This window comes from Erythrolamprus reginae, chromosome 3, assembly GCF_031021105.1.
Source record: "Erythrolamprus reginae isolate rEryReg1 chromosome 3, rEryReg1.hap1, whole genome shotgun sequence".
Lineage (NCBI taxonomy): Eukaryota > Metazoa > Chordata > Lepidosauria > Squamata > Dipsadidae > Erythrolamprus > Erythrolamprus reginae.
Genome location: NC_091952.1, coordinates 175,388,972 through 175,411,338, shown reverse-complemented (window position 1 = coordinate 175,411,338; position 22,367 = coordinate 175,388,972). Strand labels below are relative to the sequence as shown.

The 22,367-nt window shown below is 46.1% G+C and overlaps 3 protein-coding genes across 3 annotated transcripts; all 3 read left to right on the top strand.

Moving 5' to 3' along the window:
* Positions 1-8,380: 8,380 nt before the first annotated feature.
* On the top strand, positions 8,381-10,093 carry LOC139164747 (hemoglobin subunit alpha-A-like). The gene is made up of 3 exons (XM_070747206.1): positions 8,381-8,516; positions 8,999-9,203; positions 9,520-10,093. Exons 1-3 carry the CDS (start codon positions 8,422-8,424, stop codon positions 9,646-9,648), a joined length of 429 nt encoding a protein of 142 aa, XP_070603307.1. The 5' UTR covers positions 8,381-8,421; the 3' UTR covers positions 9,649-10,093.
* A 3,583-nt stretch (positions 10,094-13,676) lies between these two features.
* LOC139165451 (hemoglobin subunit alpha-A-like) lies at positions 13,677-15,790 on the top strand. Its single transcript, XM_070748625.1, has 4 exons — positions 13,677-13,786; positions 14,198-14,573; positions 14,910-14,933; positions 15,450-15,790. Exons 1-4 carry the CDS (start codon positions 13,677-13,679, stop codon positions 15,594-15,596), a joined length of 657 nt encoding a protein of 218 aa, XP_070604726.1. The 3' UTR covers positions 15,597-15,790.
* Positions 15,791-19,129: 3,339 nt separating this feature from the next.
* On the top strand, positions 19,130-21,031 carry LOC139164746 (hemoglobin subunit alpha-A). The gene is made up of 3 exons (XM_070747205.1): positions 19,130-19,407; positions 19,950-20,154; positions 20,471-21,031. Exons 1-3 carry the CDS (start codon positions 19,313-19,315, stop codon positions 20,597-20,599), a joined length of 429 nt encoding a protein of 142 aa, XP_070603306.1. The 5' UTR covers positions 19,130-19,312; the 3' UTR covers positions 20,600-21,031.
* The last annotated feature ends 1,336 nt before the right edge of the window (positions 21,032-22,367 follow it).

Below are 22,367 nucleotides of genomic sequence, written 5' to 3'. Positions count from 1 at the left end.
AAGCAAAATCCTAGGTACCTTCAGATTAGATTAGATTTAGATTAGATTAGATTTATTGGATTTATATGCCGCCCCTCTCCGCAAACTCGGGGCGGCTCACAACAATAAACATAATCCAGTCCTTAAAGAGAACTTTTGTCCATTAGTTTCCAGGGTGCTTCAATGGGCGCTAATAAAGGCTATATTCAGAAAGACAGTTTAATCCAGAATTTCAACTTCCACCCCCAATGTAGGTTTTTGGCCACCATCTCAAAATAATCCTATAACTTTCTTGTGCAACAATAGTCTGCAGGTTATTTGAGGAAATATTAAGAAGGGGATTCAGGACTAGGGATTCAAGAAAAATTACCTCATAAATGTGTCATTTATACAGTTTCTTGTGCAACAATAGTCTGCAGATTATTTGAAGGAATATTAAGAAGGGGACTAAGGACTACCATGTTTCCCCGAAAATAATTCAGCGTCTTATATTAATTTTTGTTCCCAAAGATGTGCTATGTCTTATTTTCAGGGGATGTCTTTTTTTTCAATGAAGAAGAATTCACATTTATTGCTGAACAAAAAAAACCCCATTTATTATATACTTTACAGTAATTGTCATCACAAACCAACATAACCAATCAAACTGTGAACCCTATCAAGAATTTCTTACTATTACCATACCATTATTTCCATGTACGACAAACTAAGATGAACAAAAGAGTCACTTCCTCCAAGACAGGAATAGGAAATGCAATAGATGCGGTACTGTGGAGGAGGGGGGCTTCTCCTTGCAGGAACACCCCCCCCCCGTTTCTACGGCCTTTCTCCAGTCCACATTTGCTGGCTCTGCTCCTCCCTTCCCCTCTTGCAGGCCTGCAGAAATGCCGATATTTTGGGTGAGTTTATTATATATGACTTACTTTCAGGGGTGACTTATTTTCGGGGAAACAGGGTAGGAATTCAAGAAAAATTACCTCATAAATGTGTCATTTATACAGTTTCTTGTGCAACAATAGACTGCAGATTATTTATTTATTTATTTATTTATTTTATTTATTTATTTAGTCCAATACATAATACACATTGAAGAGAATAGATATGTAGTAATATAACTAAAGAAATGAATAGAAGAAAAGATATAAAAATATAGGTGAACAAATTTGAAAGGAAGAAAAGATAAATGAGATAAGGAGAGACAATTGGACAGGGGACAGAATATTAAGAAGGGGACTAGGGATTAAAAAAAAATTACCTCATAAATGTATCGTTTATGCAGTTTTTACCATTTCATTATGTTATATGTTTCCCACAATCCCTTTCTCTGATCCCCCACCCCAAATTGTGTTCACTTAATATACTGAGATGTGTCATAATATGCTTGTACAGTATTTTGACTTAACCTAATACAGGGATGTTCAATCTTGGCAATTTTAAGACTCAGACATACTGGCTAGGGAATTGTGGAAGTAGTAGTTCACAGGTTCAAAATTTGCCAAGGTTGGACACTTTTAATCTAGTCTAAAGTATAGTTCAGGGTTACTTAGTAGAATGAACCCAGTTAGCTGTAGTTTATTTCATAAAGCAACTAATGATGGTTTGGTATGATATATGAAATCAGTCGGTGGCAGCCATTCCCTTTGATATCTGGGAAATAGTCTTCTGCTTGCTTATCAGGGACCTAGCCACCCACCCAAGAGCCACTGTCCAGGCACTGAGACAATCCTCACTTTGCTATGAATTCTTAGGGGAACTCTGGTTCTATTCAGTCTTGTTTGCATAGTTCTGATTCTCATCCTCATCATGTATGCTTTATAACTGGTGCTCTGCAGACCATGCACAGCACATTTATTTATTTATTTATTTATTTGTTTGTTTATTTATTCATTCATTCATTTATTCATTTATTTATTTATTCATTCATTCATTCATTCATTTATTCATTTATTAGATTTGTATGCCGCGCTTCTCCAAGGACTCGGGGCGGCTCACAGCATATAATACAACAATACAGTACAACGGCAAATCTAATTAAATTTAAAATTACAATCTAAAAATCCAATATTTAAAAACAATCATACCAGTTCAATCACACAACATATATCTCATTTCGCTGGCCAGAGGGCTGAGACCTAATTGCCCCAAGCCTGGAGAGATAGGTGAGTCTTATGACTCTTATGGATGGCGGGGAGGGGGGGTTAGTGCGAATCTCCAGGGGGAGCTGATTCCAGAGGGCTGGGCCCCCCACAGAGAAGGCTCTTCCCCTAGGCCCCAACAAGTGATATTGTCTGACTGATGGGACCTGGAGAAGGCCAACTCAGTCGCTGGGACTCATATAGCAGAAGGTGGTCCTGCAGGTAATCTGGTCCGATGCCATGTAGGGCTTTATAGGTCATTACCAACACTTTGAATTGTATCCGGAAACCAATCGGCAACCAATGCAGTCCGCAGAGTGTTGGAGAAATATGGGCATGCCTAGGAAGGCCCATGACCACTCTCACAGCTGCATTTTGCACAATTTGAAGTTTCTAAACAGTCTTCAGAGGTAGCCCCGTGTAGAGAGCATTGCAGTAGTTGAACCTCGAGGTGATAAGGGCATGAGCAACTGTGAGTAAAGACTCCTTGTTCAAATACGGCCGCAAATGGTGCATCAGGCGAACCTGGGCAAACGCTCCCCCCTCACCACAGCTGAAAGATGATGGTCCAAAGTTAGGTGTGGATCAATGAGGATGCCCAAGTTGCATACCCTCTCTGAGGGAGTCAGAATTCCCCCCATCCCACCCGAGTAATGGACGGACAGATGGACATGTCCTTGGGAGGCAGAACCCACAGCCATTCCATCTTGTCAGGGTTGAGTCTGAGTTTGCATATCCACAGAAATAGTGAGGGGGGAGCCATTTGTGTTATCCATACCTTAATCACTATCTGTCCACAGCCTTGTTGTTGTGAGGGAAAGCAGGAGCGGAAGAAATATTGTGCAATTTGCTACCTTACTTATAAAGTAATAAAGACAGAATAAAATCTAATAATGCATTAATCTTGGAGAGAGGGACTAATAATAATGACTCAGAAGAACCCCACTTATCCTTTTTTTGTTGGCACCGTGGCCGCGAGAGCCATCGTGGGGCTTCCTAGATTCGCCCACGTTTCTGCAACACTCCGTGGCCTGCATTGGCTGCCGATCAGTTTCCAGTCACAATTCAAAGTGTTGGTTACGACCTTTAAAGCCCTGCATGGCATTGGACCAGAGTACCTCCCGAACCGCCTGCTACCGCACGAATCCCAGTGACCGATAAGGTCCCACAGAGTTGGCCTTCTCCGGGTCCCGTCGACCAAACAATGTCATTTGGCGGGCCCCAGGGGAAGAGCCTTCTCTGTGGCAGCCCCGGCCCTCTGGAATCAACTCCCCCCTGGAGATTAGAACTGCCCCCACACTCCTTGTCTTTCGTAAATTACTCAAGACCCATCTATACCGCCAGGCATAGGGGAGTTGAGACACCTTTCCCCCAGGCTTTTTTATATTTATGTTTGGGTATGTATAGGTTGTTTGCTTTTTAAAATATGATAGGGTTTTATGTGCTTTTTAATATTAGATTTGTTTTCACTGGAATATTGTTTTTATTATTGTTGTGAGCCACCCTGAGTCTTCGGAGAGGGGCGGCATACAAATCTAATAAATTGAATTGAACTGAATATTTCTGAGAGCAGCCTGCAGAGCAGCAGAGCTCTTCAGGTAAATGCAGGTAATCCTCAATTCGGTAATCTAAGCCACAGTTTGGAGGGAAGACTTGAATGCAAGCTAGGGAGACACTGAACGGTCCACAAAAACTTTCCACAAAATGAAGGACCTAGTTGTAATAGCCATAAATATATATTATTACATAAGCTAAATTAAACTATTTTCATGAGCTAAATTAAACACTTGTTTTGCGTTTCTTGGACTTTCCATTAATTATTTGAGTGCCTGTTTGAAGAGACAGATAGGATAGAAATAAACTATACCTTGGGTTTCTTCAACAATGTTAAGCCAATTTTTAGCTTCTTGTCCCTTCCATACACTTCTCTCTGAATACACAGAAAATTACTTATGTACTACTTTGTACATGGGACCCGGATTGTTGAGGGGCAATATGCTGACTCTGTAAACTGCTTAGAGAGGATTATAAAAACATCATAAAATGGTATATAAGTCTAAGTGCTATTGCTATTATACACATAATAGATATCATTAAGCTCTGAGTAGCTGCATGCGCTACAGAGGTAGCATAAGAGCTGCTGTAAGACAGAGAGGGCAATCTACCCCAGAAAGAACGTGTACCCCACTGCTTAACAGCAGATAGCCATATATCAGGGTCCCCTTCAGTCCTTAATAACTGGACTGTATTTCAAATAACTTCCACTCCACTATCTATATTTTTCCTTTAAAAAAAAAAAAGCTTATCAAGAAAGAGCAGTTCTGGCTCAAGTTGCAAATTTGTCACCTATTATTCTGCATCTTGAAATGGATAGAACAACATAGGTTTTGCTTTAAACTTCAGCTTCCAGAAAGGAAATGCACTAGTTATTAGTGTAACTGGAAATCTGGACATTATAAACAGTTTGTTTGTTTGTTTGTTTGTTTGTTTGTTTGTTTACTTACTTACTTACTTATTTATTTTTATTTATTTATTTATTTATTTATTTATTCATTCATTCATTCATTCATTCATTCATTCATTCATTCATTTATTTATTAGATTTGTATGCCGCCCCTCTCCGAAGACTCGGGGCGGCTAACAACAATATAAAAAGACAATGTAAATAAATCTAATATTAAAAACAATCTGAAAAACCCCAATTTAAAGAACCACTCATACATACAAGCATACCACCATGTATAAATTCTATAAGCCTAGGGGGAAGGGAAATTTCAATTCCCCCATGCCTGACGACAATCCATTATATGATGATCGTGTGAATTGTTTGCAATCAATGACTGGTTAGAGTTTTTCCCTCCAGATCAGGCAAGGCAGTTAGAAATATTTGGTAAAAGGACATTCAGATATGACAAAAATAACATAATTGAAAGGAAGTTTGGGAGGTCTTCTAATCCAATCCCCTGCTGAAGCAGAAAATCCTATACCATTTTGAACAAATGGTTGGCAATCTTTTCTTTAAAACTTCCAATGTTGGAGCACATACAACCTCCGGAGTTAAGTTGTTCTACTGATTGTTTTAAGCATCAGGAAATTTCTCCTTAGTTCTACTTTGGTCCTGTCTTTGATTAGTTTCCATCCATTTTTCTTTTCTTGCCTTCAGGTGCTTTGGAGAATAGATTGATCCCACTTCTTTGTGGAGTCCCTGAGATATTGGAACACTGCTATCATATCACCCATAGTCTGTATTTTTTGTTAAACTAGACCAAAGGTCTTCAAACTGGACAATTTTAAGACTTGTGGACTTCAATTCTCCAGCTGGAGAATTCTGGGAGTTGAAGTCCACAAGTCTTAAAATTGCCAAGTTTGGGGACCCTTGAACTAGACATACCCAATCTTCACATGTTTTCTCCTCCAGTCCCCTAATCATTTTTGTTATTCTTCTCTGTATTCTTTCTCTAGAGTCTCAAGATCTCTTTTTATATATCGTGGCAACCAAAACTGGCTGCAAAGAATGCCTAGGTTCTAAAGAACTCAACCCAAAGGTGGTAAGAGGTGTAGGCCATTTGACATTATACCACACTTCATTTCATACTCTGCTACAGAATAGGAAGCAAAGGGAATCTCTTTTCCTTTCAAGTTCAAGTTAAAATTTCAAGTTTTATTGGATTTATATGCCGCCCCTCTCCGAAAACTCGGGGCAGCTAACAACAATCATGAAAAAATATACAATAATAATCCAATACTAAAAGCAAATTAAAAACCCTTAATATATAAAATCAAACATACATACAAACATACCATGCATACAATTGTAACAGCCTAGGGGGAGAAGAAGTCTTAATTCCCCCATGCCTGGCGGCAGAGATGGGTTTTAAGTAGCTTACGAAAGGCAAGGAGGGTGGGGGCAATTCTAATCTCTGGGGGGAGTTGGTTCCAGAGGGCCGGGGCCGCCACAGAGAAGGCTCTTCCCCTGGGTCCCGCCAAGTGGCATTGTTTAGTTGACGGGACCTGGAGAAGACCCACTCTGTGGGACCTAACTGGCCGCTGGGATTCGTGCGGCAGAAGGCGGTCCCTGAGGTAATCTGGTCCGGTGTCATGAAGGGCTTTATAGGTCATAACCAACACTTTGAATTGTGACCGGAAACTGATCAGCAACCAATGCAGACTGCGGCGTGTTGGTGTGACATGGGCATATTTAGAAAAGCCCATGATTGCTCTCGCAGCTGCATTCTGCACGATCTGAAGTTTCCGAACACTTTTCAAAGGTAGCCCCATGTAGAGAGCGTTACAGTAGTCGAGCCTCGAGGTGATGAGGGTATGAGTGACTGTGAGCAGTGACTCCGGGTCCAAATAGGGTCGCAACTGATGCACCAGGCGAACCTGGGCGGACGCCCCCCTCGCCACAGCTGAAAGATGTTTCTCTAATGTGAGCTGTGGATTGAGGAGGATGCCCAAGTTGCGAACCCTCTCTGAGGGGGTCAATGATTCTCCGCCCAGGGTAATGGACGGACAGATGGAATTGTCCTTGGGAGGCAGGACCCACAGCCACTCCGTCTTGTCTTCATACTTCTAAGCCCTGTAGTGTAAAATTCTCAAAGTATGTTAATCATGGAAGCCCACTACAAATTCAAACCAAATTACTGCATTTGGAAGAAATGGGGCATGGCTGTTTTTGCAAAAGTAGGTTTGGCTGCAAAAATCCAAATGACTCTTAGATGGCAAGAAAGAAATAGGGTTTGTTTACTGTTATTTGGTAGTTGCCAGCATCTCAGCAGTCCAGATCTGGTAGTTCAAGTTTCTGTTTCCACCACAAGTGAGTATTTGTTTTCCTCCTAGGTCCACCCCATTAGATAAGGTAGCCCTTCCCCCCCCCAAAAGGACCTGACATTGAGGGACGTCACTTCCCTAATGATAAAGAAGTGTCTTTCAATGTGTACCCCAAACCACTCATCGTGGCTTCATTCATGCAAAACCATAATGGAACTGTTTGGTTTTTGGGCTCAGTGTTATGTTGTTTATAACTTGCTGAATAGGGGCACTGTATTCAGTGAAACAGAGTACCCCTTTCTATTTGGGGTGAGTTGTTTAGTACAGCATACAAGGGCATCCAATGCTGGTTCCCATGCTATAGGTAGGTCCGGCTGGTGGCATCCATTCATTCTGCCTGTGGAATTTAGGAAGAGGCTTCAAGGCTGCTGTGCTGCTTATCAGGCTCAGCTGCCCCACCCAGAGACACTGCCTAAGGGCATCTATGTCCTTGCAGATGCTTTGTGTAGATAAAAGGAGGAGCCTCTCCCCATCTCTCAGCTGCTGCTTGAAATGGGCATCTTCATCACCCCCAATGAGCAAAGCCCCCTCCCCCCAGTTGAGGGAGAGGGGATGAATCTGGATTCCCTACTTTGAAAAAAAGAAAAAGCTCCGGGAGGGGATTTTCACGGCCACTCATCAATAGTAGAAACCCATTTACTCAATAGACAACGTGTCAATAACTCCAGCTCTGCAATGGCCGTTCGTAGAATACTTGGAGATGGAGGTATGCTTGTCTCCAAATTAGACCTTCATCCATACCCCAGAAACTAGAATGGAATGGAGTGGAATGGAATATTGAATGGAATGGAATGGAATGGAATGGAATGGAATACAATACAATACAATACAATACAATACAATACAATGCTGAATGGAATGGAATGGAACAGGACAGGACAGAATATTGAATGGAATGGAATAGAATAGAATAGAATCACAGTTGGAAGGGACCTTGGAGATTTTATACTCCAACTGATTAGCCAAGTATGATTGGACACACAAGGAATTTGTCTGTGGTGCATATGCTCTCAGTGTGCATAAAGGAAAAGATACAGTTGTCAAGAATCAAGAGGTACAACCCATGATGGTCACAGGGTCCAAAGAAGCAGTGAAATCATATTAGAAGACCAGCCACGATCTGAACTCACTTCAACCGTCCCTCTCTTCGACAAGAGACAAAGGGGTTCCGTCAAATCTGCTCTTGTCTTTGTCTCCCACCCATAATTTCCCTCCCCGTTCTTCAGCTACTCCCCATCACAGGTCTCCGACCAGGCTTTCCTGATCTCTCCTGACGTGTCAGTGGGGGAGGGGGGAGACGCGGGGAGGGGGGAGCGAAGACCAAGCGAAAGGCTGGGATCCCCCTCCGGAGCCTTTACTTCCCCACCCCGCGAGGAGGGGTGTGGTGCCTTGGGCGGGAGGGAGAACAATGTGTGCCCCACCCCCGGCGCTGCTATAAAAGGCAGCCCGGGCCGTCGAGGACCACCTACCTGCCGAGATGGTGCTGACCGATGAAGACAAGGCCAGGGTGCGGGCTGCCTGGGTCGTCGTGAACAAAAATGCCGAAATCTACGGGGCCGAGACCCTTTCTAGGTAACCCTCTCTCCCTCCCTCCCTCCCTCTCGCTTGCACTGGTCTCGCCTCGCCTTCGCAAGCGACTTTTTGGTGATCGCCGGCTGCCGACGGTTTGGCAGTTCGACTCTCAGGAGGGCTCAAGGCGGACTCAGCCTTCCATCCTTACGAGGTCGGTAAAACGAGGACTTCGTTTGTTGGGTGGGGCCTGCAAAGGGTAGGCAAAGTTGACTCTTCTATGATAAGTGGGCTTCAAGTCCCAGAATACCTGACTTAGCATGACTGGCTCAGTAATTCAGGGAACTGAAGTCCACAAGTAATACAAGAGACAACTTTGCCTACCCCTGGGTGGGGGCAATACGCAGACTCTGTGTAAACCGCTTAGAGAGGGCTGTGAATTACTGGGAAGCAGTATATAAATCTAAATGCTATTTCTATGATTGCCTGGGCCAGGGGTAGGCAAGGACTTGCGTCATTCCCATCCCACCCACCCCTCCCTGCAGGCTGTTCATCGCTTACCCGGCCGCCAAGACCTACTTCCACCACTTCGACTTGAGCCCTGGCTCCAGCGACCTCAAGTCCCACGGCAAGAAAGTGATCGACGCGCTCACCGAAGCCGTCAACAACCTGGACGACGTGCCGGGGGCCTTCTCTCACCTCAGCGACATCCATGCCCATAAACTGCGCGTGGATCCAGTCAACTTTAAGGTGAGCGCGCCCTTTCCTACCCAAGGCAGGATCGGGGCCAGAGAATGAGGGCCCCCTCACACACGCCTCCCCGCCCGCTTTCCACTTTACATCCTTTGGTGGAGGGGTACGCAAAAGTGGGCTCTTTTAGGACTTGTGGACTTCAACTCCCAGAATTCCTGAGCCACTCATGCCATCTCAGGAATTCTGGGAGTTGAAGTTCACGTGTCATAGAATAGCCCACTTTGGTGGGTGAATGGGGAAATCCTTGAAAACCATCTCTCCGAGCGGGCTGCGCTCTGCCTCTCTTTAACGGCGCCTCCTCTCTCGCCCACAGCTGCTGGGCCACTGCCTGGAGGTCACCATCGCCGCTCACAACGGTGGGCCCCTCAAACCCGACGTGATTTTGGCCCTCGACAAGTTCCTGGCCCAAGTGGCCAAGGTGCTGGTGTCCCAGTACCGCTAGGAAAGGAGCGTTGCCCGTCCTGCCTGTGCTCGGAAATAATCTCCCTCTCTTCCTCTCTGGTATCTCCTCTCCCGCTTTCCTGGATCACCTTTGTCGACACCTCTCGTCTTCTGCCCGGTGGGGTTCACTTGTGGAACTCCCCTACTCTGCACTTCTCCTCGCAGCCTAAATTGCTAGGTTGCCCTGTGAGCTAAATCGACCGAGCCAAAAGGTCTGAGCTCTCTGCAGTGGGACTGAGCAACTGAAGATCTAAAGAAGGTGTGGGTGGTATTTTTTTTCAACCACCCTAATGCCATCACCCTTGGCACCATTAATTTCTGAACTGGTTCTACAGTATTACTGCTGTTGTGCAAACTCTCGTTTCCATTGCTTTCTCTCCCTTGTTGGATCTTCATTATGACAACCAATTAATAAAAAAAAGCACAGGAAAACAAGTGCAATAGCCTTTTTCGGTGTCTGTCTAATGTTTCAAGTTGTTCTGCTGCTTTCTGGGCACTGCGTGTACAAGTACATGGGCAGAAAACATTTGTCACCTCTATGCTGGTGGGCAGTTTGTTGGAGTGGGGCCATTGCTGCATTTTCAGGACAGCAATTGCAAGAAAAAACGTGTCACATATGAAGGAAGTGGCACAAATGTCTGCCCTTTGTTTGGGAATGTGCACGGCAACATCTTAGAAAGTTTGGGAAAAGCTTAAGCAAATTCATCCCAAAAAACAATGCTTGGGTTTACATAACATTCAAGGCAAGTTACTGTATTTGGAAGAAATGGGGTAGGGCTGCATTTGCAAAAGTAGGCTTGGCTACAATAATCCAAATGACTCCTGGATGGCAAGAAAGAGATAGGTTTCCTTTACTGTGATTTGGTAGTTGCCAGCATCTCAGCAGTCCAGATGTGGTAGCTCAAGTTTCTGTTTCCACCACAAGCGAGCATTTCTTTTCCTCCTAGGTTCACCCCATCAGATAAGGTAGCCCCTCCCCAAAAGGACCTGACATTGAGGGGCATCACTTACCTATTGAAACTTATTTCAAACCTACTCGTCATGGTTTCATTCATGCAAAACCATAATGGAGCTGTTTTGTGCTCGGTGTTATGTTGTTTGTAACTTGCTGAATAGGGGAACTGTATTCAATGAAACCGGGTACCCCTTTCTATTTGGGCTGATTTGTTTAGTACAGCCTACAAGGCAGAAAAAACAATTACTGCCAACCTGCCTTCCATTGAGGACCTGTACACTGCACGAGTCAAAAAGATGGTGGTGAAAATGACCCCTCGCATCCTGGACACAAACAGTTTCAACTCCTGCCCTCAAAACCTCCCTACAGAGCACTGCACACCAAGACAACTAGACACAAGAACAGTTTTTCCCAAATGCCATCACTAAACTTATTAAGTCTGCACGTCTATTTCTACTAGTTTTTTGTCATCATTCCTATCATCCTTTTCCTCCCACATAGGACTGTATGACTTATGACAATCATTAGGTGTTGTACCACATGATTCTTGACAAATGTATCTTTTTCTTTTATGTACGCTGAGAGCATATTTATTTATTTATTTATTTATTTATTTATTTATTTATTTATTTATTTATTTATTTATTTATTTATTTATTTATTTATTTATTTATTTATTTATTTATTTATTTATTTATTTATTTATTTATTTATTTATTTATTTATTAGATTTGTATGCCGCCCCTCTCCGCAGACTCGGGGCGGCTCACAGCAATCATAAGAACAAGGTATATTAACAAATCTAATATTAAAATCTAAAATAACAATTTTACATTAAAAAGCCTAAAAACTCCAGTATATAAAAAACATACACCCAAAGTATCATACATAAAACTACATAGCCAAGGGGGAGACGTCTCAGTTCCCCCATGCCTGATGGCAGAGGTGGGTTTTAAGAATTTTACTAAAGGCAAAGAGGGTGGGGGCAGTCCTAATCTCTGGGGGAGCTGGTTCCAGAAGGTCGGGGCTGCCACAGAGAAGGCTCTTCCCCTGGGTCTCGCCAGCCGACACTGTTTAGTCGATGGGACCCGGAGAAGGCCAACTCTGTGGGACCTAACCGGCTGCTGGGATTTGTGCGGCAGAAGGCGGTCTCGCAGATATCCTGGTCGGGTGCCATGAAGGGCTTTATAGGTCATAACCAACACTTTGAATTGTGACCGGAAACAGATCGGCAACCAATGCAGACTGCGGAGTGTTGGAGTAACATGGGCATACCTAGGAAAGCCCATGATTGCTCTCGCAGCTGCATTCTGCACGATCTGAAGTTTCCAAACACTCTTCAAAGGTAGCTCCATGTAGAGAGTGTTACAGTAGTCAAACCTCGAGGTGATGAGGGCATGAGTGACTGTGAGCAGTGACTCCCGGTCCAAACAGCCTCCAGACACCGGCACATCACTTCCACTGCTTGGTTGACTGGACATGGGGATATGCACCAAGACAAACTCTTTGTGTATCCAATCACACTTGGCCAATAAAGAATTCTATCCTGTCCTATTCTATTCTCTCCAATGCTGGTTTCCATGCTATAGGCAGGTCCAGCTGGTGGCATCCATCCATTCATTCTGCCTGTGAAATTTAGGAAGAGGCTTCAAGGCTGCTGTGCTGCTTATCGGGCTCAGCTGCCCCACCCAGAGCCACCGCCTAAGGGCATCTATGTCCTTGCAGCTGCTTTGTGTAGATAAAAGGAGGAGCCTCTCCGCATCTCTCAGCTGCTGCTTGAAATGGGCATCTTCATCACCCCCAGTGAGCAAAGCCCCCTCCCCCCAGTTGAGGGAGAGGGGGTGAATCGGGATTCCCTACTTTGGAAAAAAAAAAAGCTCCAGGAGGGGATTTTCACCCCCACTCGTCAATAGTAGAAAGACCCATTTACTCAATAGACAACGTGTCAATAACTCCAGCTCTGCAATGGCTGCTTGTACAATACTTGGAGATGGAGGTAGGGGAGAAAATAGGATGACTTGTCCCGAAATTAGACCTTCATCCATACCCCCAAAACTAGAATGGAATGGAATGGAATAGAATATTGAGTGGAATGGAATGGAATAGAATAGAATCTAGAATAGAATGGAATGGAATGAAACAGAATAGAATCTAGAGTAGAGTAGAGTACTGAATGAAACGAAATACAATATGATAGGAGAGGAGAGAATTCTTTATTGGCAGTGTGATTGGACACACAAAGAATTTGTGTACATAAAAAGGTATAGTTTCAAGAATCATCAGGTACAACCCATGATAGACATAACGTCCAAATAAGCAATGAAATCATATTAAGAAAGCAGTTACGATCTGAACTCACTCCGACCGTCCCTCTCTTCCACGAGAAACAAAGGGGCTCCTTCAAAACCTGCTCTTGTCTTCGTCTCCCACCCCTAATTTCCCCAGCTCCCCTCCCCGTGCTCCAGCTATTCCCCATCACAGGTCTCCGACTCTTTATTGGCCAAGTGTGATTGGACACACGAGGAATTTGTCTTTGGTGCATATGCTCTCAGTTTACATAAAAGAAAAGGTACAGTTGTTGTCAAGAATCAAGAGGTACAACCCATGATAGACATAATGCCCAAATAAGCAGTGAAATCATATTAGGAAACCAATCGATCTGAACTCATTCAGACCGACCGTCTCTTTGATAAGAGACAAAGGGACTCCGTCAAAACCTCCTCCTGTCTTCCCATCCCATTCGGAATTTTCCCAGCTCCTCTCCCTGTCCTCTGGCAACACCCCATGAAAGGTCTCCGACGTGGCTTTCCTGATCTCTCCTGACGTGTGTGTGTGGGGGGGGGGGGGGGACACACACACCATTCTCAGTGGGATGATGGCTAAGGACAAAGACGCGCGTGGGGTGGGGGGGGGAGAGAAGACCAAGCGAGAGGCTGGGACCCCCCTCCGGAGCCTTTACTTCCCCACCCCGCGAGGAGGGGTGTGGTGCCTTGGGCGGGAGGGGGAAGAAGGCGTGCCCCCAGACCCTGATACAAAGGGCAGCCCGGGCCGTCGAGGGCCACCAACCTGCCAAGATGGTGCTGACTGACGAAGACAAAGCCAGGGTGCGGGCTGCCTGGGGGCCCGTCAGCAAGAATGCCGAACTCTACGGGGCCGAGACGCTTACTAGGAAACTGTTATTGTTGTGAGCCGCCCCGAGTCTTCGGAGAGGGGCGGCATACAAATCTAATAAATAAATTTAAAAATTTAAAAAAACCCACCCTCCCACACTCCCTCTGGCTTGCGCGGGTCTTGCCTCGGGGGCGCAGCGATTAGCGCGCAGCCCTCGCAAGCTACTTTCTGCCCATCGCCGGCTGCCGGAGGTTTGCTGGTTCTGAGGAGGGCTCAAGATTGACTCAACCTTCCATCCTTCCAGGGTCGGTAAAATGAGGACCCCGGTGGTTGGGTGGAGGCAACACACTGACTCTCTGTAGAGAGGGCTGGGAATCACTGGGAAGCGGTATATAAATGTAAATGCTACGTATTGCTATTATTGCCTGGGCCAGGGGTAGGCAATGACTTGTGTCTTCTATGGTTTGTGAACTTCAACTCCCAGAATTCCTGAGCCAATCGTTCTAGCTCAGGAATTCTGGGAGTTGAAGTCTACATGTTATAGAAGAGCCAACTTTGCCTACCACTGGCCACGGCGACGTTGCTGCTGTTGCTGCCTCCCCGGGGGCTCCTATTCACTCTCCCTTTCCTTCCTATCCCACCACCCTCCCTACAGGTTGGTCCTCGTTTACCCGGCCACCAAGACCTACTTCCACCACTTCGACTTGAGCCCCGGCTCCAGCGACCTCAAGTCCCACGGCAAGAAAGTGATCGACGCGCTCACCGAAGCCGTCAACAACCTGGACGACCTGCCGGGGGCCTTCTCCAAGCTCAGCGACCTCCCCGCCCATAAACTGCGCGTGGATCCCGTCAACTTTAAGGTGAGCGCGCCCTTTCATCCCCAAGGCAATATCGGGGCTGGAGAAGGAGGGCGGACGCACACACGCCTCCCCGCCTGCTTTCGCCTTTATATCCTTTGGTGCACGGGGTAGGCAAAAGTTGTCCCTTCTCGGACTTGTGGATTTCAACTCCCAGAATTCCTGAGCCAATCATGCTATCTGAGGAATTCTGGGAGTTGAGGTCCATATGTCATAGAAGAGGCAACTTTGCCTACGCCTGCAAATTTGATGGGTGGATGGGGGAAATCCTTGAAAAGCGCCTCTCCGGGCGGGCTGCGCTCTGCCTTTCTTTAACGGCGCCCCCTCTCTCGTCTACAGCTGCTGGGCCACTGCCTAGAGCAGTGATTTGCAACCTTTCTTGAGCCGCGGCACATTTTTTACATTTATGAAACCCTGGGGCACATTGAGCGGGGGGGGGGGGCTGCTAAAAAAAGTTTGGACAAAAAATTCTCTCTCTCTCTTCCTCCCTTTTGCTCTATTTCTCTCTCCCTCTTTCTCCATCTTTCTTTCTCTCTCTCTCCATCCCTCTTTCTTTCTCTTCCTTCCTCCCTCTCTTTTTTGCTCTCTCTCTCTCTCCCTTCCTACCTCCCTCTATGTCTTTCTCTCTCTCTCCTTCCCTCCCTCTCTTTCTCTTTCTGTTGCTTTCTCTCTCTCTTGCTCTCTCTCTTTCTCTCTTGCTTTTTCTTGTTCTCTTTCTTTCTCTCTCTCTTGCTTTCTCTCGTTCTCTTTCTCACTCGCTCACTCTTTCTCTCTCTTGCTTTCTTTCTCTTGCTTTCTTTCTCTCTTTCTCTCTCTCTCTCCCTTTCTTTCTCTCTCTGAGCTTCGCGGCACACCTGACCATGTCTCACGGCACACTAGTGTGCCGCGGCACACTGGTTGAAAAACACTGGCCTAGAGGTCACCATCGCCGCTCACAACGGTGGGCCCCTCAAAGCCGAAGTGATTTTGTCCTTCGACAAGTTCCTGGAAGTAGTGTCCAAGGTGCTGTCCTCCCAGTACCGCTAGGAAAGGAGCCTTGCGCGCGTCCTGCCTGTGCTCGGAAATAATGGCCCTCTCTTCCTCTCCGGCCTCGCCTTGTTGAATCTTCATTATGACAACCAATTAATTAAAAAAAAGCACAGGAAAACAAGTGCAATAGCCTTTTTCGGTGTCTGTCTAATGTTTCAAGTTGTTCTGCTGCTTTCTGGGCACTGCGTGTACAAGTACATGGGCAGAAAACATTTGTCACCTCGATGCTGGTGGGCAGTTTGTAGGATTGGGGCCATTGCTGCTTTTTGCTGGTGGGCAGTTTGTAGGATTGGGGCCATTGCTGCTTTTTCGGGAGAAGCAATTGCAGGAAAAAATGTATCACATACGAACGAAGCCGCTCAAATATATGCCCTTTGTTTAGGAACGTGCATGGCAACTTCTTAGAGAATTTGGGAAACGCTTAGGAAATTCAGCCGAAAAAGCAATGGTTGGGTTTGCATAACATTCAAGGCAAATTACTGTACAGTATTTGGAAGAAACGGGGCATGGCTGCATTTGCAAAGGAGGCTTGGCTGCCTCCTTTGCAAATGTCTCCTGAATGGCAAGAAAGAAATAGGTTTCCTTTACTGTTAATTGGTAGTTGCCAGCATCTCAGCAGTCCAGATCTGGTAGCTCAAGTTTCTGTTTCCACCACAAGTGAGCATTTGTTTTCCTCCTAGGTTCACCCCATTAGATAAGGTAGCCCCTCCCTGTTCTGTCTGGGTCACTCCAGAAGCCAATACCAACCCCAAAAGAGAAGCCAGACACGCTGGTAAAAGGCAAAGGCAGTTTATATAATTCAAGGAAAACACAGGTAACAGAAAATGTCCTTACAAACAGGAAAAACGCTGGAACTACAAATATATACAGGAAGGGAATAGTCCATGAAGCAATACCAGATTCTTGCTGCAAGATTCTAGCAAACAGACACCTCCCACGAGTCTTCCACACTGCGAGGCCACAAGCCAAGATCAGAGACGCTGAGAATCAAAACAGGTCACCGCAACTCCAAATGATAACACTCCACATGGCTTCAAGGCCTTGCCTGCCTTTTAAACCCTGCTGATGAGGACCACACCCAAACCCAGCTGTTTCTAATTCAATGGTGAAAATATTTCTTTAACTGCTCCTTTTGTTGCTCTGAACATAGCTGTCTCATGTCAATGACAGCTTGTGCGTCATCACCTAATGACTCCAAGCTACTGGCTGGGGAGAGCCCCCCCCCCCCCCCCGGGGTTCTCATGCTGTTCTCCTTCATCCCATTCCTGACTCTCCTCTCCCCCGTCCGACTGTTCAGCCCCCTCCTCTGCGCTGTCATCCTCCTCTGGGCATGGAGCCAGCAGAGACACAGCTGGTCCCTGAGCAGCCTCAGGCTGCATCACAACACTCCCCATCCCCAAAAGGACCTCACAGTGAGAGGCATCACTTAACTATTGATAAAGAAACTTATTTCAATGTATACCCCAACCCACTCGTCATGGTTTCATTCATGCAAAACCATAATGGAGCTGTTTTGTGCTCGGTGTTAAGTTGTTTGTAACTTGCTGAATGGGGGCACTGTATTCAGTGAAACCGAGTACCCCTTTCTATTTGGGGTGAGTTGTTTAGTACAGCCTACGAGGCAGAATAAACAGTTGCTGCCAACCTGCCTTCCATTGAGGACCGGCACACTGCACGAGTCAAAAAGAGGGCGGTGAAAATATTTACTGACCCCTCGCATCCTGGACACAAACTGTTTCAGCTCCTACTCTCAAAGCGTCTCTACAGAGCACTGCACACCAAGACAACTAAACACAAGAAAAGTTTCCTCCCCCCCCCCAAAGCCATCACTCTACTAAACAAATAATTCCCTCAACAAAGTCAAACGTACTAAGTCTGCACTTCTATTTTTACTATTTTTTTCTCATCATTCCTATCATCCTTTCCCTCCCACTTAGGACTGTATGACTGTAACATATTCCTTGTGTCCTTAAGATTTTTTATTAATACTGACTGTTTCTTCATTGCTTATTTGGCCCCTATGACAATAATTGAGTGTTGTACCACATGATTCTTGACAAATATATCCTTTTCTTTTATCTACACTGAGAGCATATGCACTGAGACAAATTCCTTGTGTGTCCAATCAGTTGGCCAATAAAAATTCTATTCTATTCCATTCCATTCCATTCTATTCCATTCCATTCCATTCAATATTCTATTCTATTCTCTCCAATGCTGGTTTCCATGCTATAGGCAGGTCCAGCTGGTGGCATCCATTCATTCTGCCTGTGGAATTTAGGAAGAGGCTTCAAGGCTGCTGTGCTGCTTATCAGGCTCAGCTGCCCCACCCAGAGCCACCGCCTAAGGGCATCTATGTCCTTGCAGCTGCTTTGTGTAGATAAGAGGAGGAGCCTGTCCCCATCTCTCAGCTGCTGCTTGAAATGGGCATCTTCATCACCCCCAGTGAGCAAAGCCCCCTCCCCCCAGTTGAGGGAGAGGGGGTGAATCGGGATTCCCTACTTTTGGGGGGGGAAAGCTCCAGGAGAGGATTTTCACCCCCACTCGTCAATAGTAGAAAGACCCATTTACTCAAAAGACAACGTGTCAATAATTCCAGCTTTGCAATAGCTGCTTGTACAATACTTGGAGATGGAGGTAGGGGAGAAAATAGGATGACTTGTCTCCAAATAAGACCTTCATCCATACCCCCAAAACTACAATGGAATGGAATGGAATGGAATGGAATGGAATGGAATGGAATGGGAGGGGAGGGGAGGGGAGACGAGGAGAGAAGAGAATATTGAATGGAATGGAATACAATGGGAAGGGATAAGATAGGACAGGATAGAATATAGAATGGAACGGAACAGAACAATTGATATATCCAAGTATTTTATAAATAATGATAAAGTTAGTTTATTTTTTAATTTTTTTCCTTATTATAAATATAAAAATAACTTCTACTTTGAGAGGAGCGATTGTTGCTCCACTAAATGTTACATGTAATGTATGTTTTGTCTGTCTTTGCAATTTAATAAAAAAATATTTTTTTAAAAAAAGAATATTGAATGGAATGGAATACAATAGGATAGGATAGGATCGAATTCTTTATTGGCCAAGTATGATTGGACACACGAGGAATTTGTCTTTGGTGCATATGCTCTCAGTTTACATAAAAGAAAAGGTACAGTTGTTGTCAAGAATCAAGAGGTACAACCCATGATAGACATAATGCCCAAATAAGCAGTGAAATCATATTAGGAAACCAGTCACGATCTGAACTCATTCCGACCGACCGTCTCTTTGATAAGAGACAAAGGGACTCCGTCAAAACCTACTCCTGTCTTCCCATCCTATCCGGAATTTTCCCAACTCCTCTCCCTGTCCTCTGGCTACTCCCCATGAAAGGTCTCCGACGTGGTTTTCCTGATCTCTCCTGACGTGTCGGTGGGGGGGAGACACTTCAGGGTAGATATTGGGGGGGGTTGCCGTTGAGAGAAAAACACCCACACCATTCTCAGTGGGATGATGGCTGAGGGCAAAGACGCGGGGAGGGGGGGGGAGAGAGAAGACCAAGCGAGAGGCTGGGATTCCCCTCCGGAGCCTTTACTTCCCCACCCCGCGAGGAGGGGTGTGGTGCCTTGGGCGGGAGGGGGAAGAAGGCGTGCTCTCCCCCTCCGGTCCTGATATAAAGGGCAGCCCGGGCCGTCGAGGGCCACCTACCTGTCAAAATGGTGCTGACCGAGGAAGACAAGGCCAGAGTGCGGGCTGCCTGGGGCCCCGTCAGCAAGAATGCCGAACTCTACGGGGCCGAGAGCCTTATTAGGTAACCCCCCCTCCCTCCTTCCCTCCCTCCTTCCCTCCTTCCTTCCCTCTCGCTTGCGCGAGTCTCGCCTCAGGGGCGCAGCGGTTAGCGCGCAGCACCCGCAAGCAACTTTCTGCCGATCGCCGGTGGCCGGAGGTTTCGCAGTTCGAATCTGAGGAGGGCTCAAGTTGGACTCAGCCTTCCATCCTTCCGAAGTCGGTAAAATGAGGACCCCGGTGGTTGGGTGGGGACAATACGCTGACTTTCTGTAAACCGCCTAGTGGGGGCTGGGAAGCACTGGGAAGCGGTATATGCTATTGCTATTATTGCCTGGGCCAGGGGTAGGCAAATACTTGCGTCCTCTATGACTTGTGAACTTCAACTCCCAGAATTCTTGAGCTAATATTGCTAGCTCCGGAATTTTGGGAGTTGAAGTCCACATGTCGTAGAAGAGCCAACTTTGCCTACCCCTGGCCTCGGCGATGTTGCTGCTACTGTTGCTGCCTCCCCGGGGGCTCCTATTCACTCTCCCTTTCCTTCCTATCCCACCACCCACCTCGCAGGTTGTTCGCCGCTTACCCGGCCGCCAAGACTTACTTCCACCACTTCGACTTGAGCCCCGGCTCCAGCGACATCAAGGCCCACGGCAAAAAAGTAATCGACGCCCTCACCGAAGCCGTCAACAACCTGGACGACGTGCCGGGGGCCTTCTCTCACCTCAGCGACGTCCACGCCCATAAACTGCGCGTGGATCCCGTCAACTTTAAGGTGAGCGTCTCCTTTCCTACCCAAGGCAGGATCGGGGCCAGAGAATGAGGGCGCACGCACACACGCCTCTCCGCCTGCTTTCGCCTTTATATCCTTTGGTGGAGGGGTAGGCAAAAGTGGGCTCTTCTAGGACTTGTGGACTTCAACTCCCAGAATTCCTGAGCCAAACTTGCCATCTCAGGAATTCTGGGAGTTGAAGTCCACATGTGATAGAAGAGCCAACTTTGCTGGGTGGATGGGGAAACCCTTGCAAGGCGCCTCTCTGGGCGGGCTGCGTGCTGCCTCTCTTTAACGGCGCCTCATCTCCCTTCCTCAGCTGCTGGGCCACTGCCTGGAGGTCACCATCGCCGCTCACAACGGTGGGCCCCTCAAACCCGAGGTGCTTTTGGCCGTCGACAAGTTCTTCTGCCAAATCGCCAAGGTGCTGGCGTCTCAGTACCGCTAAGAGAGGAGCGTTGCCCGTCCTGCCTGTGCTCGGAAATAATCTCCCTCTCTTCCTCTCTGGTATCTCCTCTCCCGCTTTCCTGGATCACCTTTGTCGACACCTCTCGTCTTCTGCCCGGTGGGGTTCACTTGTGGAACTCCCCTACTCTGCACTTCTCCTCGCAGCCTAAATTGCTAGGTTGCCCTGTGAGCTGAATCGACCGAACCAAAAGGTCTGAGCTCTCTGCAGTGGGACTGAGCAACTGAAGATCTAAAGAAGGTGTGGGTTATTATTATCATTTTGTCAACCACCCTAATGCCATCGTCCTTGGCACCATTAATTTCTGAGCTGCTTCTATTACTGCTGTTGTGCAAACTCCCGTTTCCATTGCTTTCTCTCCCTTGTTGAATCTTCACTATGACAACCAGTTAATAAAAAAGCACAGGAAAACAAGCGCAATTGCCTTTTTCGCCGTCTGTCTAATGTTTCAAGTTGTTGTGCTGCTTTCTGGGCACTGCGTGTACTTCTGAATTGGGCTGAAAACATTTGTCACCTCGATGGTCATGGGCAGTTTGTAGGAGTGGGGCCGTTGCTGCTTTTTCAGGACAGCAATTGCAAGAAAAAGCTTGTCACATACGCACGTAGCGGCTCAAATGTCTGCCCTCTGTTTGGAAATGTGCATGGCAACTTCTTAGAGAATTTGGGACAGCTTTAAGCAAATTCAGCCAAAAAAGCAATGCTTGGGTTTGTATAACATTCAAGGCAAATTACTGTACAGTATTTGGAAGAAAGGGGGCATGGCTGCATTTGCAAAGCAGGCTAGGCTACAAAAATCCAAATGTCTCCTAAATGGCAAGAAAGAAATAGGTTTCCTTTACTGTGATTTGGTAGTTGCCAGCATCTCAGCAGTCCAGATCTGGTAGCTCAAGTTTCTGTTTCCACCACAAGTGAGCATTTGTTTTCCTCCTAGGTTCACCCCATCAGATAAGGTAGCCCCTTCCCATCCCCAAAAGGACCTGACATTGAGGGACATCGCTTTCCTAATGATAAAGACACTTATTTCAATGTGTACCCCAACCCACTCGTCATGGTTTCATTCAGGCAAAACCATAATGGAGCTGTTTTGTGCTCGGTGTTATGTTGTTTGTAACTTGCTGAATGGGGGCACTGTATTCAGTGAAACCGGGTACCCCTTTCTATTTGGGGTGAGTTGTTTAGTACAGCCTACGAGGCAGAAAAAACAGTTGCTGCCAACCTGCCTTCCATTGAGGACCTGTACACTGCACGAGTCAAAAAGAGGGCGGTGAAAATATTTACTGACCCCTCGCACCCTGGACACAAACTGTTTCAACTCCTACTCTCAAAGCGTCTCTACAGAGCACTGCACACCAAGACAACTAGACACAAGAACAGCTTCCCCCACCCAACGCCATCACTCTACTAAACAAATAATTCCCTCAACAAAGTCAAACTTACTAAGTCTGCACTTCTATTTTTACTATTTTTTTCTCATCATTCCTACCATCCTTTCCCTCCCACTTAGGACTGTATGACTGTAACATATTCCTTGTGTCCTTAAGATTTTTTATTAATACTGACTGTTTCTTCATTGCTTATTTGACCCCTATGACAACAATTGAGTGTTGTACCACATGATTCTTGACAAATATATCCTTTTCTTTTATCTACACTGAGAGCATATGCACTGAGACAAATTCCTTGTGTGTCCAATCAGTTGGCCAATAAAAATTATATTCTATTCCATTCCATTCCATTACATTACATTACA

Bases quoted from the DNA above. Each gene is read 5' to 3' on its own strand.
- LOC139164747 (XM_070747206.1), top strand. From the start codon at position 8,422: ATGGTGCTGACCGATGAAGACAAGGCCAGGGTGCGGGCTGCCTGGGTC. The intron at 8,517-8,998 runs GTAACCCTCTCT...CCCTCCCTGCAG, and splicing joins GGGGCCGAGACCCTTTCTAG to GCTGTTCATCGCTTACCCGG. The intron at 9,204-9,519 runs GTGAGCGCGCCC...TCTCGCCCACAG, and splicing joins TGGATCCAGTCAACTTTAAG to CTGCTGGGCCACTGCCTGGA.
- LOC139165451 (XM_070748625.1), top strand. From the start codon at position 13,677: ATGGTGCTGACTGACGAAGACAAAGCCAGGGTGCGGGCTGCCTGGGGG. The intron at 13,787-14,197 runs GTGAGCCGCCCC...TTCAACTCCCAG, and splicing joins ACTAGGAAACTGTTATTGTT to AATTCCTGAGCCAATCGTTC. The intron at 14,934-15,449 runs TGATTTGCAACC...ACGGCACACTAG, and splicing joins TGGGCCACTGCCTAGAGCAG to TGTGCCGCGGCACACTGGTT.
- LOC139164746 (XM_070747205.1), top strand. From the start codon at position 19,313: ATGGTGCTGACCGAGGAAGACAAGGCCAGAGTGCGGGCTGCCTGGGGC. The intron at 19,408-19,949 runs GTAACCCCCCCT...CCCACCTCGCAG, and splicing joins GGGGCCGAGAGCCTTATTAG to GTTGTTCGCCGCTTACCCGG. The intron at 20,155-20,470 runs GTGAGCGTCTCC...TCCCTTCCTCAG, and splicing joins TGGATCCCGTCAACTTTAAG to CTGCTGGGCCACTGCCTGGA.